This window comes from Ammospiza caudacuta, chromosome 1 (genome assembly GCF_027887145.1).
Source record: "Ammospiza caudacuta isolate bAmmCau1 chromosome 1, bAmmCau1.pri, whole genome shotgun sequence".
NCBI lineage: Eukaryota > Metazoa > Chordata > Aves > Passeriformes > Passerellidae > Ammospiza > Ammospiza caudacuta.
Genome location: NC_080593.1, coordinates 137,594,593 through 137,612,942, shown reverse-complemented (window position 1 = coordinate 137,612,942; position 18,350 = coordinate 137,594,593). Strand labels below are relative to the sequence as shown.

Below are 18,350 nucleotides of genomic sequence, written 5' to 3'. Positions count from 1 at the left end.
AAAGGAAACCCAGGAGGGCTTTCCCTGACCTGGCAAAGCAAATCAGGAGAGGCTGCAGGGCTGCCCAGGCCTGTTGTGTCTGAATCCAGCCCAAATGGGTTCCAAGGGCAATGATTAGCACAACTATCTGTGCACTATTAAAAGGATGTGGTGTTTGAATAACAAAGTAAGTATGTGCATATTACAAAGTACCTGAGCCTATCATCTTTCTAGCCTACAGGTAACTTTTTATTCCAAGAACTACAGGATTCACCAGCAGGTATAGAATACAAAAGTATTTATTAACTTTCATGAAACAGAATATGGCTTAAAAAAGTCTTATTAGGTCCCTCTTGAACTTTCTCTCTTTCTCTAAGAAGGAGAATCAGTCTCTCATGAAAATTTGTGAAAATTGATAAAAAAAAAATATTTAACCCAAATACAATCGTCTTATAGAATGCTATGTGAACTCTGGGCAACAGAAGCTAACCAGTACATGGAAATAAAAACACTGCCTCTACACATATAAAGAGAAGAGATAAAAAGTAGCAGAGATTATTTATCTCTATTATTAAAACTATTTTAAAATTTTTAAATAAAACACTTCCTAGGTGTAAACAGTACACTGCATAAAACACAGCTAAAGAAATTTAAATGCATCCATCATTTCAATTCCCAGACCTAGTTAAATCTGACGTATTTCTCCTGTGGATTCCTGAGCTCATCTTGCTTTCAAACAAACCACCCATCAGGAGGAAGAAATATGTATTTTTCAGTATTTTAATTTTTAAACTTTTCAGAATTTTTAAAATTTTAGCAAGCATCTTTCAAAAACATATTCCAATGTAAGCTTAAAGAAAAAATCCTGCCTCTGTCAAAATAATTCGCAAACTTTATTGGATTTTTAAAAGCCTAATTACAGGACAAAACATGCATTATGCATTTTGCTAAAATTCCAAAAACAATTGCAGAATTTAATCATATTAAAAGGCTCATATCCATAATAAATACCACCAGCTTAAAAGCAGCCTGAAATTTTTCATGAGTTTTAGTATCAGGCAAATGCAAATGTTCTACATACTGTTGTTCTTTTAGAAGTCTGACATTACGTTGCAATGGTTAAAGCAAGAAACAGGTCAGCTGAAGACTAAAGAAAATCCCTGTCTTTTGAGGAGACCTACACTTAGTTATACAATACTGCTCTGGAAACAGGCTGTCACCAAAGGCTTGGCAATTGGCTTCTGCTCAAAACATACTCTGCTTCTAACATTCTTCAAAGGATTAAACCATAATTGATTCTGGCAATACATGGTAAGCGTGATGTGCAGGGGGTTGCCAGTGGACATGGGGCCCTTACATAAAGGGCTGTTTTCTTTGTTTAAAATGGAAAAAAGAGTGGGAGGTGTGGAGAACAGTGAAATACAAAATGAGTCAGAATCATAAACCATATTTTTGAATCAGATTTCAACAACCACACATGCAAAAAGAAGGCTTCAAAGGTTCTTCTGAATTGCTAAGACAATTCACATGTTCTTAGTTCCATAGAAAAAGATAGAAGCTATAGTTATGTACATCCTTCTAACCACTCCAAGAGTATTTCAAGTTGAACTTCAGAGAAGCCATCGGTATCAGTCTGAAAGTGATGGGGAACGGATTGATCGTGCACTGGCTGGACTGTTAGAGAAAACAAAAGGATCCTTTTCCTTTTCTTTAGTATCATGTTTATGTTTATGTTTATGCTTATGCTTGTGTTTCTTCTTCTTTTTCTTGTGCTCATGGTGGTGATGGTGATGGTGGTCGCTGTGTTTTGAGGAGTTGGACTCTTTGCTGAACACAGAGAGTGGAGCTGCTGAGACAGGGTGCATGTTTATCTCCCCTGAAGATTGTTCCTTACCTGAAAGAATGGATTCAGTGGGATTAGCAAATGTTTAACCTGCATTGTTTCCAAACATAAGGAATTCTGAAACATTAGATAAAACCTACATTATAATTTAAACATAAAACCATGGAATCTGTTACAATGTTTGTACCATTTAGCTTCAGAGAAGGTTCAGAACAGTCCATTCAAGTTCTCACACTATGACAATTTTTAGAGATGATCCTTATTTCCTCAATAGCATAAAAGTGTCCCAGACAACTGGGAACTGTAAAGAGCTCTAAGAAACTTTAAGTCATACTAGCTTCCTGAAATTCACTTCTAAATAGAGTAGGAAGGCCACTGAATGATGCGAATATAATTGCTTGTGAAAATTCTCATATAAAGTGCTAAGACTGGCATAATAAAGTGCATTTTTGGGATGTGAACTCTTTTTAGTTGGGAGGTAAAGCTCCCTGCAAGAACACACAAACCTTTTGATAACGGAAAACTAAATTGATTTTTCTAAAAATTGCCTCTTGCAACCAATTTAGCTTATTTCATGCAAGGGTTTTTTTCTTGAACACAACCAAATCCCAATAAAGATAACGATACCATCTTTATCACTATATATTTCACAAGTAGACTAGAACTAGCTATTTACTGAGCAAGCCTGGTATCTGAACCTGAGGAAGGAGATATGATCCATGACATCTCAATTCAGGAATGACTTTTTCATTCTCTCTCTGGCTAATTTAATATTTCATTATTTCAGACAGCCTGCAATAGCTCCAATAGTAGAGATTACAGGGCATTACTCTAAGGATACCTTTGTTGAAGAGTGGAAACACTTGGAAGGTAGGAATACTGATTCCTTTAGTCAGAAATTGAATCAAATCACTCACATTGCAAGGATGCTTTAACAACTCCATAAATGTAGAAAAGCACCAGCAGACTTTTGAAGGCAACTAATCCTTTAAGTATTACTTACAACAGAGTTTCTTCATTACTACTTTAAATATGGGGCTTTCTCCCATCCAGTTTTTGGTGAAAATATCCCAATTAAATAACAAGAAATGATGTTATTTGATGTTTCTGTGCAGTTATCTTTTTCTGTATATTTGAAAACACATTTATTTCCCAGTACATCTTTTTGTTGGTTGGTTGTGTAACTCTAAAGGCAAGAATGATTTGTCTATGGTAATGATTCCTGGAAGTCTAAAGAGACAGCTCCTTGTACTATGACAAGCAAGTATTGAGAACAATTTCCATGCAATCTTTCTATCCTCACCTGAAAGACTGAAGACTGATTCAATCCTGCATATATATATGAAAAACTCTAGATTTTCCTATATATGTGCATACATATATGTACAGCTGTTCTGGATTTTGTTTGTTTATAAATATGTCTGGGAAAAACAAAATCTACATCTATATGAAGTGTTTAGAAGTCAGAATAGAAACAGAATTTTTCTTTTTTTTTCAGTGAGGATAGTTAATAACCTACTACAGGACATGGTGGAATTTCTATTGCTTGAAGTCTTAAGCAGCAAAATGATGTCTTTCTAGAAATATGTTTGGTCTTAACCAGAAGAGAGGAATATGGTGCAATATAAAATTCTGTTGAGGTTATGAAGGAGGCTAGTTTGAAGTACAATAGTTTTGCATAAACTTGAAATATATATCTCTAATATAAAGCTATTTTAAAGGCTTTAAATTTTACTTAATCAGACCTAAGCAGCAGTAAGCTCATGTTACCAATGCAAAAATTTATTGTTGGAACTCACAACTTTACTTTTTTATGTATCTTATGGCAGGTAGAGGAGATGCACACCAATTTCAATTTCCACTTGCTGACTTTAATGCATTTCTACTACCATTTTTTTACATTGTCTGGTGCTATTCTCAACAATGAAGACAAGTGTGCAAGTATACTGCATTTGATGCAAAAAGGTACAAGACTGCTTTACTATGTAACTATTTCCAATTCTATTTTTAAAAGGAATTCCTCCCATATCTAAATCTATCCCCATAACCTGGGCTTCTTCCTCTAAACATCCACTGTTTAGACAACTTTATTTAGCAGCTGCAAGAATACAAAACCAGCCATTAAACAGATGACACAATGGTGAAAAAAGGAGTATATCTGGCTCAGGGCATTAGAAAAGGAAAGGGTGGAGGTTGTATCTCAGAAAGCCAAAGCAGGCAGTATTTGATACTGTTAAAATAAGCTGCAGTAGTTACAGGTGAACTGTGGCAGTGACACAAACAGAGCTCCCAGAAACACAGAAATAAAGGTCTTGGCAAAAAGCCTGAAGACCACTGGTTGGTTGTATGGAAAATGTACAAAAGATGACCTAAAGTCCTGAAGACATTCTCATATGTTCTCAAGCTACAGGCACATGATACATTAATATACACATGGCAAAATCAAACCAACTTCAAATAGAAGAAAAAACCCACACAACATGACACAAACTCTTAAAACTTCTAAGCTCCATTAATTCCAAATTGTGGAGTTATTTTTGTATGGAAACTAAACCTGTAAGTCTAGACACTACAGTTGTAACAACCTCAAACTGAAGCTAAGCCTCTGAACTTAAAAAACTTTAACCAGAACTGGTATAAAAACACTGGTTAAAGTCTGCAGGGATGATGTAGCAGTAGTGTCAAGTGAAGATGGAGGATGCAACCAAACAGACTTTCCTGACTCTGTTACATGACCTGCCACTTGTGCTAATTTCCCGCAGTTTACTGAACTTCCAGCTCTGCTAAGGCAACACTGTATTATCACCTCATTACTTATTTTAGGTGTGTTATTCAAGAAATCTGTTTGTTAAAGCATTTAAACACCAGTGACTGGGGTAAGTGAGGGAGCAAATACAACAGTAGTTGAAACTATCAGGACCAAAGGGTGGTGGTGACCACCTAGAGAGGCAAGATGATCTTCAGGAAAGGGAGAAATGAGATCCAACTGCAACTCAAGGGCTACTGACACTAAGGGAGGCAGTAAACATTGGTAATATGGAAAAGACATCAGTAAGAAATGAAAGAATGACATTACAAAAATCTGCTTCTACTGAGCCAGCAACAGGAGTACACACACCATTTCTTCAGAGAGCCACAATAGTGACACTAGTCTCTTGGGTTTTTAAATGCAAAAATAAAAGCTATCCAGAAAATTTCCTCCTACTGTTAAAGAGTGCTTTGAAACCAAGAATCAAATATATCGATCCTGGATGATGGCTCCAAAAGACTGGTCAAAAACTACTAAACTCAGTTGTGTGCCAAAATGGACAGACCTATAAAAGCTCTATCAAAAATGTTACAGATCTCCATGCATAAAATTCAGTGTTGAATCTACAGAACCTTTTTTTCTTCCTACTTAAAGCCTATGCCAGGAACATGACAAGTGTAGTTAAGGAAAATAAGACTAAATAGAAATTGCCTCACAGGGAAGTATAATCATCCTTTTATCAACAGGGGAAGAAGAGCAAAGAGGCACAGAGCACTCCCTCTTCCTGCAGGGAACCCACTTCTTCCTGGCACAGAGAGCACGACTGAAACCCGGGTTTCACAAACACACAAACACAAAATAAGTGGAGTGGAGGGCGAGCCCAGGAGCTCCTTCTGAAGTGGTTAGTAGCATTCCTTGGAAGAAAATGCACATACATGTGTCTGTCCACATGGATCTCCTCCTGTTTAGGATGTGGAGAGGCCAATGTAATTGTTGGGTTTGTGGTGTTCCAGCTAGCTGGGTAGGTGCTTAAAATTAGACAAGATTATGATCCTATGGGGGAAAGATCAGAATATTTGTGTACCATTTGCCTCAGGGACAAATACAAATGCTGTAGATGTTGTGAGAGAGAATAAAATATGAAAACACAGATGCTGTAAATTAAAGGGATTTGGATCCTGATAAGCGTTAAAGTAACATTTGCTGTCATAATACAAATTGGTGTCAGATAATTCTAACACCCTGTTCACTTAAGTTTTAGTGCTCATTGGTGCATTAGCATTGAACTATACTGTTGGGTAGAGTGTTTCACCTATTTTTCCCATATTTTGTTTTTGAACTTTTACAGTATGAAAACCTGTAACTTGAGACTTTAACATGCCAAAAGGCTTCTGTGAGATGTTTCATATGGTCCCTCCTATGCTTCTGATTTTGTGTGAAGAGAGTGGGATGCCACAAACTTACAGCCTCTGTTTCTTTGCATGGCCAATAAACGTAAAACAGCTGGCTGATACAGGATTTTTACAAATTGACACTTGTTTGAAATCCCATTTGCACCCTAATTTACTGAAACATCAGAGAGGGAGAAGACAAGTTCACAAATCACAGCAAAGTCTGAAGCCCTTGGTCCTGAGGACAGGCTGGTGCTGCAGCACCTGACAAGGACAGGCTCTGGGAAGAGGGGGAGGTTGATACAAGTGCAGAAACACTTCATGTGTCTCCCTCAGAAGCCAAAGAAAGCTGACCAATGAGAAAGGTAATGCACTCTCTTTGCAGAGCAGCTGACGTGCATCTCTGACTAGCATTTTCTCTAAAGAGAAAACATTCAGAAAATGGAAAATACCATAAAAACAGTTTCAAAATGACCCTGTTTTTCCTTATTTCTTCTTTTCTTTTTAGTGTTACTCTGGAAACATCCAAGACACACTATTTTTTAATTTAATGCTGTGTTTATGCATCTGTTGAACCACCAACAAAGTATATAGAAAAAGTTACCAAGCATAAATGATTTCAGGTTTCCAGAATGCCATGTCCTGTAATTAGTCTAAAGCACCAGAATTTTCAAATTATACATCTCTGAAAAGGGTTATCAATTTTCTCTCTAGAAAAGTGCTCTTTTAAGGTCCATGGGACAAAAATTAAAGTTTGAGGGTGAAAAACAAAGGTCTAGTTAAAAAAACAAAACCAGCCAAAATGTTTTCTGAAGATATGGTAAACAAATCAGTTAATTTGGAACCAACATAAACATTTTAACTAGTTAAAATTTACAGATTAATTTGACTTCAATTTTTTAGTGGGATTTAAAACCAGATAGACAATTTCTTATACCTATACCACAGGTAAAACTAAAGTATTGTATAGACAAGTTGGTGTTTTAACTAAAATGCAGTTTTTACTGGTAAAAAGTTTGCTTTTCTCATCTGACTTTCATTTAACAACTATATTGCCTTAGACTAAAATAATATCTTAAATGAGATGTTACTTTTACTATATTTATTTTAGTATTCTGGAACTTTCTAGTGAAATCCCTGTTTTTGAAAGAAAGAACATCTAAATCAGGAAGCCAATTCAGAATACTTTGTGTTCCTCTATCAGTTTCAGGTAGTTCACTTGAAAACTTGCTAGCCTTACTCATCCACTAGATTTGAGAGTGATTAGTTGTTTTCTCAGAGACATAGCTACAGTATTGTTTTTTTTATTAAATCATGGAGTTGCCACACTGCAGCCACATACTGATGCAATTCTCATTTCTGTTGTCACTATCTGTAGGGTTTGTTTCTATTAAAGCTGCTTTTTTTAGAGTAAATCACTGGAAAACACCATTCCTTGTGAAGTGTACTATTAACCACATACTACTTTAGTGAGACAAATTTATCTAAAACCTCAAAGCCTATGAGCTACCACTTTGGAAACAGTTATATCTTGAGTAATAAAGTGTAACAGATACTGTATTAATACTATATGTTACGAAAAGGTATTCTATCAGAACAGTTGTAACAACATTTACCTCCTTAGAATGTAAAGCAAAAAGCCATCATTGTCAGTGGTGCCCTCAAATCCAAGAAGTGTTCATTTATGTATTTGTCTGTGTGCTGATGTTTTCAGAGCACATTTTGGCAGAGAGCCACTAAAGGGTGGACTTTGAGGTACTGGTGCACTCTCACCTAACTGCAGAGGACTGGGCTTCTCACACAGCTTGGACTGAATTCCTATTTACTCCTGCATCCAAACTCCAGGTGCAGTGATTTGCACCCCAGGCTTGGATCTGCTGCTGTAAAAGTACTGTTTAAACATAATAACTACAGTAGTTTACACTTTACTGCAGCATATGCAGTATGTCCAGTTTCAAAATGTTTCAGAAAAAAAGTCAATCCAGATAAACTATAATTACCTGAAAGTGCAGTAACTGTGATAAACAAGACCACAATCTGATCAACATTATGACTGTGGTCTAGACCTCCAAAGTTTCATCTACACAGTAAACAGAGCAACCACAAAGTCAGCAGCACCAATTTCCAATTTGACTATCCCAGAAAACTGCAAAAGATTTAACAGAATGGCCAAGGAATCTGTTTGATCTGAGTCTGAATGCTCAGGATGTCCTCAAAGCTCACTGCCCCTGAATGTCATCAGAAAAAGAATGCCAGTGCACTAAGACAACATCACTGTATCTTATTTTTCTTTCCTTTGCAGAAATAAAGAGAGAATTGGATGCTGCTTTTTATCAACTTTCAAACCATCAAAACTAGTCGGAAAAAGTTCATTTCCAGCCTACAGCCAGGCATTTATTTTGGAAGCAGAAAAGACCAGGCCAATCAATAACCACTGACAGATACAGCAGAACCTTTTAAAGGTTACTTCTGACATACTGTACTTTCAGATGAGTGAAATATTAAAGAAGTGTACCTTTATCTGATTTCACTGAAGTCAACAAAGCAAGACAAGTCACCTTGCAGCCTGAGAGATCAAATCTGTTGCTTACAGAAAATCTCATCTTGAAAGTCTTTTATCTTAAGATTTAAGTGAAGGGAGTGTTCCTAATATTCTTGATGATTAATAGCAAATAAAATCTGTTCTCACATTAGAAATGTAACTTTGCAGAGCCTTGGAGGTTCAAAGGAGGCTACCAAGTTTCCAGCCCTAAGGGCAGATGAGTAATCATCACAACAGCATTCTTTAAACAATTCACAACTAATGTTTTGTTTGTTTTAATAGTTTCTTGATAAAATTATTAGATTCCCCTATAACTGCCAGAGTCCACAGTTTTACTATCATAGTTAGGATGCTTTAGTAGGATTTAAACCAATTATTTTCTGTATGAACTGGGACAGGTGTTGTAATTATAACACTGAAACCTGTAATCCAGCACGTGTTGTATTAGAAAACTTTTTGTTATTGTCTCAGCCTTAACTTTCCACATCCATGGGCAGAACCATGCAAAAACATTCTCACCCTCACTCCCCCAACCCCGACTTTTAAAGGAAAATATTTTCCTGTTAGGGGGGTTACATCAACTTGACCAAATCCAAATGATCATTTGGGGTGGTCTGGGAAATGGAAAAAAAACAATAACACAACAATCCAGCAAAAAATACAGATACTACAGGACCCAACGTGAACTTCCTCCTGGCAGCTGCTTTTCACATGCTGTGCTCAGCTGATGACCTAACACCTCATGTGACACGTGGGGACAGAGCCCACAGCTGGGGGAGGAGCACTGTGGGCAGACTAAGAGCTCACTCCTTCCAAGGAGTCAGAACTGAGGCAGATTTACTAACAAGACACTGAGACCATTTCAGAGCCTCCTGTCAAACTGCTTCACAATAATCACTCCCTGAAATGCACCCATCCTCCATCACTGCTGTAAAACCTCACAGGCCCTGGGATTCCTTTGTAAAACAGAACACTGCTATGTGTGAACAATTTTATTTATGTATGCTTTTATTCTTCCCCATCTGTTTCTTCTCAGCAGTATACCATTTCCTAAAGATTGAACTAGCTTTATATACTCAGTCTGTAAAGCATATATCTCTGCTTCTAAGAAAAATGCCATGAATAAGAAAGAGGTGAAATTTTAGAAACAAAAAATATGTGACGTGGAACTGTTTCTAACCACACAAACAAAAATAAAAAGAATAAAATAATCTGAAGTGTTTCAAAACAATGTTTTTCAAAGGCTTACTATTTAAAATGAATTCTGGTGCAAAACCTGGCATTTGTCTCATTATTACCTATGAAAGAAAATGCATCCGAGCGTGCTGAATGTGTAAACAACAGAGGTGAGAAGGTCATTCAGGACACAAGTGAGACTTGAAGCAGCTTGTGTCTGCTGGGGGTCTATAAAAGCACCAGTTAAGTGGCCACTGCTCCACTCTTAGTCAGACTTTACCCTTCCTGACCCCCAGCACAAACTCAACCCACAACAGTCCCGGAGCACAGAGCTGGCGCACAGAGGGTCCCCTAAGTCCCATTTGTGATGGATTTGGCAGACTTTTGTTTATGACTTTATATTCCATAGAGTGTGTAAATCTAGTGAAAAATTTGTTCCAAAATATCATGTAAGAGTTATAGATACTAATCCTCAGCAGATCAGCTTTGCACTTGCATGCCCTGGATGCTTTATTCTGTGCCACAACAGAAAATGTGATGGTTGATAACATTGAGAACAAACTCAAAGCAGCTCTGAGAAGTTTAAACTAAAGCTTTGCAGATATAGGCTCCTAAGTTCATGAGAGTAACCTATATGCAACCTGCCCCTTTACCCTGTTGAAGTTAGTAAAAAAGCCGTGGGTTTTGCTACTCTAGATACCTAACAGCAAAGCTGTCCTGGTGGAGTTGGCTGTCGGCACATGTCATTAACTGAAGGCCATCTGGAATCCAGAAACTAGACCTCCCTGTGTTTTAATGTCCCCATATGACCTTAATTTCTTAGCTGAGAAGTGACAGGAGTAACATTTTATTAAAAAAATAAAAATCAAAAGAAAGAAATAAACTCCCTTAGTGGCTAGAACATCTGCCAAGGAAGGAAAAACGTTATGTCCAAGGCTCATAACGGGATACGAGCCTCCAGCTTCTGCACCACTGGCACCAAGGCACCAACCTCAGCAGGATCCTCAGGGCAGCAGCTCCCACCAGCCCTTCTCTTAAATGGGGCCACTAAACTGCCTGGTCACAGGGAAAGCAGGTAAGGTCACCTGCCAGCATAGCTCAGGACCTAGGGCAACTCAAGATGGAACCAACATTCCAGATCCTGCTGCTAAGGTCTGTTTCTGTTTTACACTGGGCAGTCACTGGATAAAAACAGAAAAACAACCAAGAGGGTAATTACTCTGAAATCTAAACACAAAAACTTCACTTTTACACAATACAGTACTGCAACCTTAAAATCTTGTTCTGAATCTCTATGGAAGATCCCTCAAAATGATTAGTACATTGTCACATGACCTCAGCTTTGCTCCACTGGCACATTCTGGAACTGAACTTCAGACACATGGTTAAAACATTTTGAGAAAATGAGACAAACCAGCAATTTTTTTAGCTACAGACAGAGAAACAAAAAAGGTGGAAGTTCAACCTGTTTTAAAGTTTCTAAGAAACACTATGCCTTGAGAATAATTTTGTCAAGTATTGTATAAAAAAAGATCCTAAGAGAAGTAATTAAAGAAAGTAAGGGCTTGAAATGAAACAATTTCACTCACAGATGCAATCCTTTCAACTTTCTAAATATCTTCTAAATATCTTTGAGGCTTTAACATTTGCCAATGTTAAGGTATAAATCATTAATATTTGAGAGGTTTTTTTATCTGAGGACTCTTTCTATTTTTTTAATCTTCAAAATTGTTTTTAAATGACAACAATTTCAAAACAAGTTTTACCTAATTACTTATGGGATTCTAATTAAACTTGGTGCTATTCTATTCATTCCTTAGCTTTTCACTTTCATCAGCATGATTTATACTTTTCTTAGATATGTGTAAAAATACATATGTATACACTTTTCTGTGCATCTACTGAAACCTAAAGAAATATTCTTATGCACCCTTTCTGCAGTTCCTGGAATTCCAGTAACATTTAACACTTACCAACACTGTAAGTATGAAAATAAGCAGTAGCAAAAAACACCTCACAACTGAAGTAGTTAAAAAAAATACAACCACCTTGCCCATAAAGTTACTCATACCTGGTGTGGATGGTCTCTCCAGCATATTCAAATGATGGTAAATGAAGGCTTGGCTGTCATGAACTGTGTCCATATCAATTTCCTCTTCCTCCTGAGAGTTTGAGAACTAAGACATCAGGAAAAAAAATAAGCAGATGCTAATAATTCATAAAAACATTACTAAGCAGAATTTAATATATTTTATTTTTGAGGTAAACTGGGGGTGAGAGGGAAAGGAAGTGATATCTACCACTGCAAAAGAATAAAAATTCAGTAAAATTAAAAAGGGTCAGTGTCTTTCCTTCTTTCTAATTTACTGTGAAGCTGTGTGAACAAGAGCACTATCTGTCAACTTTAGCTCTTGCCAGCCAATAAAGAATCTGATAGGAAATGATTTTGCCAAAGTAAGCAAAACAACTGCTGTACATATATACACAGCAAGCCTTTTGTTTCAACACAGCTTCAAGGGAAGCCAGCAGACGCCATTGCTGTTATTCTGAACACCCTACACATTGTGCAAGTTGAATTTCCATTTCTTACTCTGATTTTGAGTTTGACTTTACTGTCTTCATTCTTCTCTAGTATTTGCCCTGGCTCCAATGGAGACCCGAGTGGCATATCAGCCTTCCTCTTCACCCCCTGCTGATGACCAGAAATGCTGGATGCTGTTTCCTTAATAAGATGATCATCCTCCTGAAGCAGCATTAAAAGACCAAAATTAGAAGATAGCAAGATCCATGTTTCAGAGAAAGCGACCTGATACCTGAAAAATCTTCTAAGTGGGTGATTTGAACAAAGTTTTCTCTGTAGTTCTGGCAAGAAGTATTTTCTAAAACCCTGTATGGATTTGTGCCAACCACTCCTACAAACATAGTTTCTCTTTAGTTCTATCTGCTCCCTCTGCATATCTAGCATTGGCATCTTTTCTGTCGCTTCCCACAATCATAGTACTGTTGGTGTGCAACAACATTTGCTGCCTCTGAATAGCCTGTCTATAAATCTGTGCCTTGCAGACTCTCCTCAGGACAAATCTCAGCTGAAAAACTGTGATAGCCTCTGATCTACACATGGGATTTAGCTAAATCTTCTTTTAGTTTGTTTTAAAAGCTAAAGCTTACTTTACTTAGTACAAATCATGAGTACTTATAATTTTTTCTTTATTTTTCTACAATATTTATTAAAAAAAGAATAAAACTGTTTTGTAAACTACTGCTTAGATTATAAAAAGAGCAAGGTCAAAGAAGTAGAAAAATAGGAGAGTCCTAAGTTACACATATAGTAATGAAAATAGGAGATAGGTGTTTCAAGAAATCCAACAGACTAAATTTAAAAGGTAAAATAAAGCATCCACAGAAGCAAACATAATTAAAAGCTCACTAAAAAGTATAACAGGCATAGATACCATATACTCTAAAGGGCATATACTGTTCCCCTGAACTGCTCTTCTTCTATCCTACAAAAGGCACTCGAGCCCCAAAACTCTTGCCCTGAACAATTCAAGCTCCATTTTATGAAGTGGGCAACTTCAATCATCCTCAGCAGCTTCAGTGGCACTACTCTATCAGTACTGATTTTAACACATTTATGCTCTCAGTGTATGTCTAGTTTAAAGAATCTAGTTAATCTGATAAATTTAATCACCTGTTTACTCTTATTTCCCCTCAAATATGCATTTCCCTTTTTCATGCCTATTACTTTGTCCAAGGCACTGCTATTGTGAAACACTTCTGGATTAACTTTGTCTGATGTAAGAGGCAGTCTTTGTTTTACACTACTGGAAAATCAGTTCCTCGAATTTTGGGGAAGTTACAGTGAAAATGGTAACCTTAAGGTAAGGGGTAGGAAAATGAAGATGAGGAATAGGAGAAGATACAAGGGATGAAATACAAACTGAGGCTTATACCAGTGCTGTATTTCCACACCAGTGCAAACCAGTACATTGCTAAATGAAGCAGCCTCATCCATACACGGTTCTCTCCTGGGGTGCCACAAGCATTTTTACAACTATGTGACAAACTGGCTCAGGAAACTCAAATATTTGTTCATAAAAAGGTACTGTTCAACCAGATCCTCCCTGATCCAGCAGGGACCACTACTATGCTAGCACAAGGGAGAGGAAAGTTTAGGAAAAGAAGAAGAAGAAATCTTTTGTTAGTCTGGTTGCAAAAAAAGTTTGGGTGTTCATTAAACTGCAGCCTAAAAATCTGCCAACAAAATGCCTCCTGCTATTTAATTCTAATGATTAGGTGCAGCAAATTAGGACTTACAACATGCTCTGTAAATATGCAGGACAAGTCTAACAATATCTGACTACCAGCATTTTCTCCCCCTGCTGGAAAGGGCTTGCAGGGTACTGTTAATTAGTACTCTCAGCATACTTTTCAATAAAAACTATTTAGACATTAACTATTATAAAGTAAGAGTAAACCATCCTATTCAAAAGGGTGGAAAGAGTTTCAAACATGCTAATCACATGCTGATTTTGAAACTTAAAAAAAATTCACTTATTATTTCCATGTCTGTTGACTTTTTTCCCCCCCTCACAATTAAATTTGTCCAACAAAAAATACTTGGTCTTGCAGCAGTGGCAGTTATTCTTGAGGAAAGTATGACCTTAATAGCTCATAAAAATTTATTTTCTAACTATGCAATGGAATATTTTCTAACTATGCAATGGAATATGTGTTAGGACTGAAGCCTCCAAATCCAGAAAGATACCAAACGGAATGTATGCCATTCTTCAGAAGTTGTTACAAATCCTTCAGAGCACAATACCAAAGTTCAATGCAGATGTGTTAAAATTTCAACTTTCACATCACTTTAAGTTGTTTAAAATGAGGAGTATCCATGTATTTTAAGATGCAATAGATTTACTGATAAAAGGCTTTGTTTTGGAAAACTGGATAACTTGCCTATAAGAAACAGTCTCATGAAAAAAGCTTTCATCACAGCATCAAACATTTCTGTGAATCATTTCATATCTCATAAGCAATATATAAAGTTTCATAAAGAACAGAAATGATGAGACTAGAAAAAAAAACCAAGTAAAAAGCTTGCATACGCAATGCAAAACAGTTAAAAAATGTATAAAAAGTCATGGTACACACCAGCTTTTCAAGAGGACAGAATAAAGAGCAATGAGGTCAGAAGGTAGCTTAGGTAAAGCATGAGAGGCTTGAACACAATACAAAATTAAATCAGCAACCCATGCAAGAACTCAGAGCCAGCTGAATAGGATGGATGCAGATGTTTTGTGCTTACGGTGTTCTGAAATCCTACTGACTGCCCATGATTGTTAGAACTGATCACAGGCTCCTGATTATTTGCAACTGATTCAGGGATAATTGTTGGATTGAGTACAGCCTTCTTTTCTTTCAGGTTAAGAACAAGTCCAAGCTCTGGTAATGGTAAACAGGAAGGTCTGCTGAGGCCAAAGAGTGTGAAATAGAGGTCCACAGCACCACATCGTAATCTCCAGTCATGTGAAGTTCCTAAAATACAAAAGAGATTGTTAATACAGAGATAAAATCTCCTCCTCTCCCACAAATATAACAGTTTAAGTAATCCAGGCCCACCAGAGTATGGCATTTTCTGTGCTTAAGATACACTTCCTTCATTACTCCTGCCTCTTATTAGCTCTTAATTGCTTTCTTTGTAAACTTTCCTGTTTTAAAGGAAGGCTTGAAGTTTCCTGAGTTCCAAGTTAGACAGGTTTAGTAGACCAAGACTGGAAAAGTAAATGCTATAATAACATAATGAAAAATAGAAGAAAAATAACCACACCCACATGCCTTTATTTTTCAAGCTGCACTCTTTAAGTTTTTTTTACTGGACAAGTAAATAGAAGACTTTGTTACCAAACTGGCTTCCTGTATCAATGGATTTGCAGATATTCCATAAATCTGGAATATCCACAAATATTTGTGGATATTATTATACTGTATTATATTATTTCCAATATTTCTGGATATTCCACAAAATACAGCAAGAGCTTTAAGCATGACTAAGATTTTTACTCTCTGGAAACTGCACTAATAAGAGAAATGCACAAGCATGCTTTTTAACATCATTACTACGTCATGAGCTTCACTGAATACTCAATACTTTAATCTGTATTCATACTCAAAGTATGTATTCTTACTGCATAAAGCAATGCTTTATTTTTTTATTATTTTTCACTACAAACTGTGTACTGCTTTAATATCTTCATAGGCAAATGGTCTAAGCACGTTTGGCACCAATCACAACAGAAAGACATTTAACATCTGGTGCAGTGCTGCAAATACAGCAGTTCTGGTGTTAACTCAGCCCAGCTCTTGACTGATTGCAAGTTTATTGAACATATTGTTCCCTAGCAGGAATTGAACTATATCTGGTAAACAAGACACAGATGTGCCAACTGCCATATTAATATGGCTGTGCAAGACTTAGCACAAAATAAAATTACAAGATCTATCCCTGTAAATAGTAGTTTTATAGGGCCAAAATAGTGTTTGGAGTAAGCTTAGCTTGCCCTTACCAGAGCAAATCACCTTATAAATTACCAGCTACACATACCCACTTACAAATGACAGCAACATGAATATTAATCTGGACATTTTTAATATTAAAATATTCCTCAGAGAATGACACATTCAAAAATATTAATTGTAGAACTATTATGATATTATCAATTTAATTCAGATTTACACAGAAAAAAACCCATTACATATATCAATCAGAGTCTGTTCTCCATTACATGTGCTTATGCTAAATAAAAGCAACTCATGATTCTAGAATCATGCACCTTTAAACCTGGCTGCTAGCTTGTCACATCTCAACAATTTTTCTCAAGGCACCCTGAAATGCCACAGTTATCCCTTACAGAAAATTAACTGAAACATTATGTCATCTTGAGGCACAGAAATTTAGGTGCTTAAAGCCCCATGAACCTTAATAAGCATGTATACCTTATCTGTTACTTGCAAAAAGAAGTAATGCTTGTAACACTGCACACATTCTTCTCTCATGAAAAAGCAAAAACAAATTCTCTGATGGGAACATCAAAATTGTTTATTTTCTGTGTCTGACACTTGGCAATTCCTATGAAACTGAACTACTAGTAGTTTCTCCACTTCAACCCCTGGAGTGTAGCTGTAAACTTTTCAACACTGAATATAATGACACACAGAGAACAGAAAGCCTGCAATGACCTAAAAAAGCTACATAAATGTTTACATATAATCTGTGTGGAAATGTGCCAAATGTTAAAGGGCAGTTTGTCAGGACTGGCTAAAACTGCTTCAGTAATGAAGAACAGTCAATGGTAAAGATGCAAGCCCTTCTCTCATCACTAGGATCTTTCGTAATCTCACACGGCAAATTGAGTTTTAGGTCTATAATGCACTTCTAAAAATCTCATTTAAATTATCTGTATCAATGCTGTCCTCTCATATTCTCTGAGAGTTTAGAAAAAGAGGACAAAAAGAGACCATCTAATGTAAAGCAAACTCTAAGTGTAACACAGACACTGTTATCTGAGGAAACACTTGCTTTGTACAATTTTGAACACTCCAAGTATGATTCTGTGCAGAAGGACATCAAAGCACACTACATCAGTAACCAGAAGAATTAAAAACAAGGTTTGGTAGCCTATGTCACTAAGAGTGTTCTGGAAGTCCATAGATGATATTCAGCTTGTGAGACTGGATTTTCAATTTCTGACTACTGAAACTAAGAGAGCTCTTGGCATATTCTGCAGCAAGTTTTTAATACTTCTTTCAAAAAACCTCACAATAAAAGTCTAACACAACAAAACCACTAACAAATCGAAAACCCTAACCTGAATTCATCAGTTTCCAAAGCTGATCAACCAAAGCTTCATTACATAAAGGGGACTCCATATTCTTGGTGAAAGGTGGATTCTTAGTCAGCATATCCAAAATCTTATGTCTGAAAGAAGCACAAAAATAATCTTTATTAAATCCAAAAGAAAAACCCTAAGGATACAAAGTCTGTTCAGTTTCTAATATTCTTACAAACTTATTAAACTTACAGGATTACTTCCAAATTTTTAACCAATGTTTTATGCCTTCTTTCTTCTTCCTTCTGTCCACAATAAGCATTAGACACACATTCAGCATCAGCAGTATAACTCAGAGATAAAAAGTAAGGTGCAAAGCAGCAGGATGTTTTTAGACATAACTGTTAACAGTTGTAGGCTACACTAAGCTCTTCTATTTAGTCACGATCATTTTTTGCACATTAACTTGGAAATTTACCAAGAAGATGTAACACTGGCAAATAAACTCCTTACATACTGATATCAAAGAGTTTTTAAATTAGTGTAAATGTTTATGACTGATACAAAATGGCAGGCCCAAAACCAGTGACTTGCACGCTTTCCTGGAAACAAACAATGCCATCTCTTATGTTACTTTGGTTTCTGAAGATCCTGAACTTACCATGCTGCTTACAGTATTTACAGACTGAGCTGAAAGGAGATACATTTTTGTTTCTTCAAACCTGGCCTTGAAAACATTTAATGAATTCTTTGTTTCATTACTTATTATTTTAACAATTTTTCTCTGTATAGCCAGCTTTCACCTTGCAGTCTGACACATTTGGAACAGAAGACTTGC

At 36.5% G+C, this 18,350-nt stretch overlaps 1 protein-coding gene across 3 annotated transcripts in view; it reads right to left on the bottom strand.

Moving 5' to 3' along the window:
* Positions 1-325: 325 nt before the first annotated feature.
* TAF2 (TATA-box binding protein associated factor 2) overlaps positions 326-18,350 on the bottom strand; it is a 59,719-nt gene continuing 41,694 nt past the window's right edge. For 2 of the 3 annotated variants that reach the window (XM_058821777.1, XM_058821853.1), the window contains exons 22-26: positions 17,552-17,661; positions 14,992-15,221; positions 12,271-12,423; positions 11,752-11,857; positions 326-1,873 (exon numbers count right to left, since the gene is read on the bottom strand). In XM_058821777.1, coding sequence (XP_058677760.1) covers positions 1,608-1,873; positions 11,752-11,857; positions 12,271-12,423; positions 14,992-15,221; positions 17,552-17,661 — 865 coding nt within the window. In that variant the 3' untranslated portion in view covers positions 326-1,607. The remainder of the gene's footprint in view (positions 1,874-11,751; positions 11,858-12,270; positions 12,424-14,991; positions 15,222-17,551; positions 17,662-18,350) is intronic. The other variant, XM_058821928.1, reaches the window with a different exon arrangement.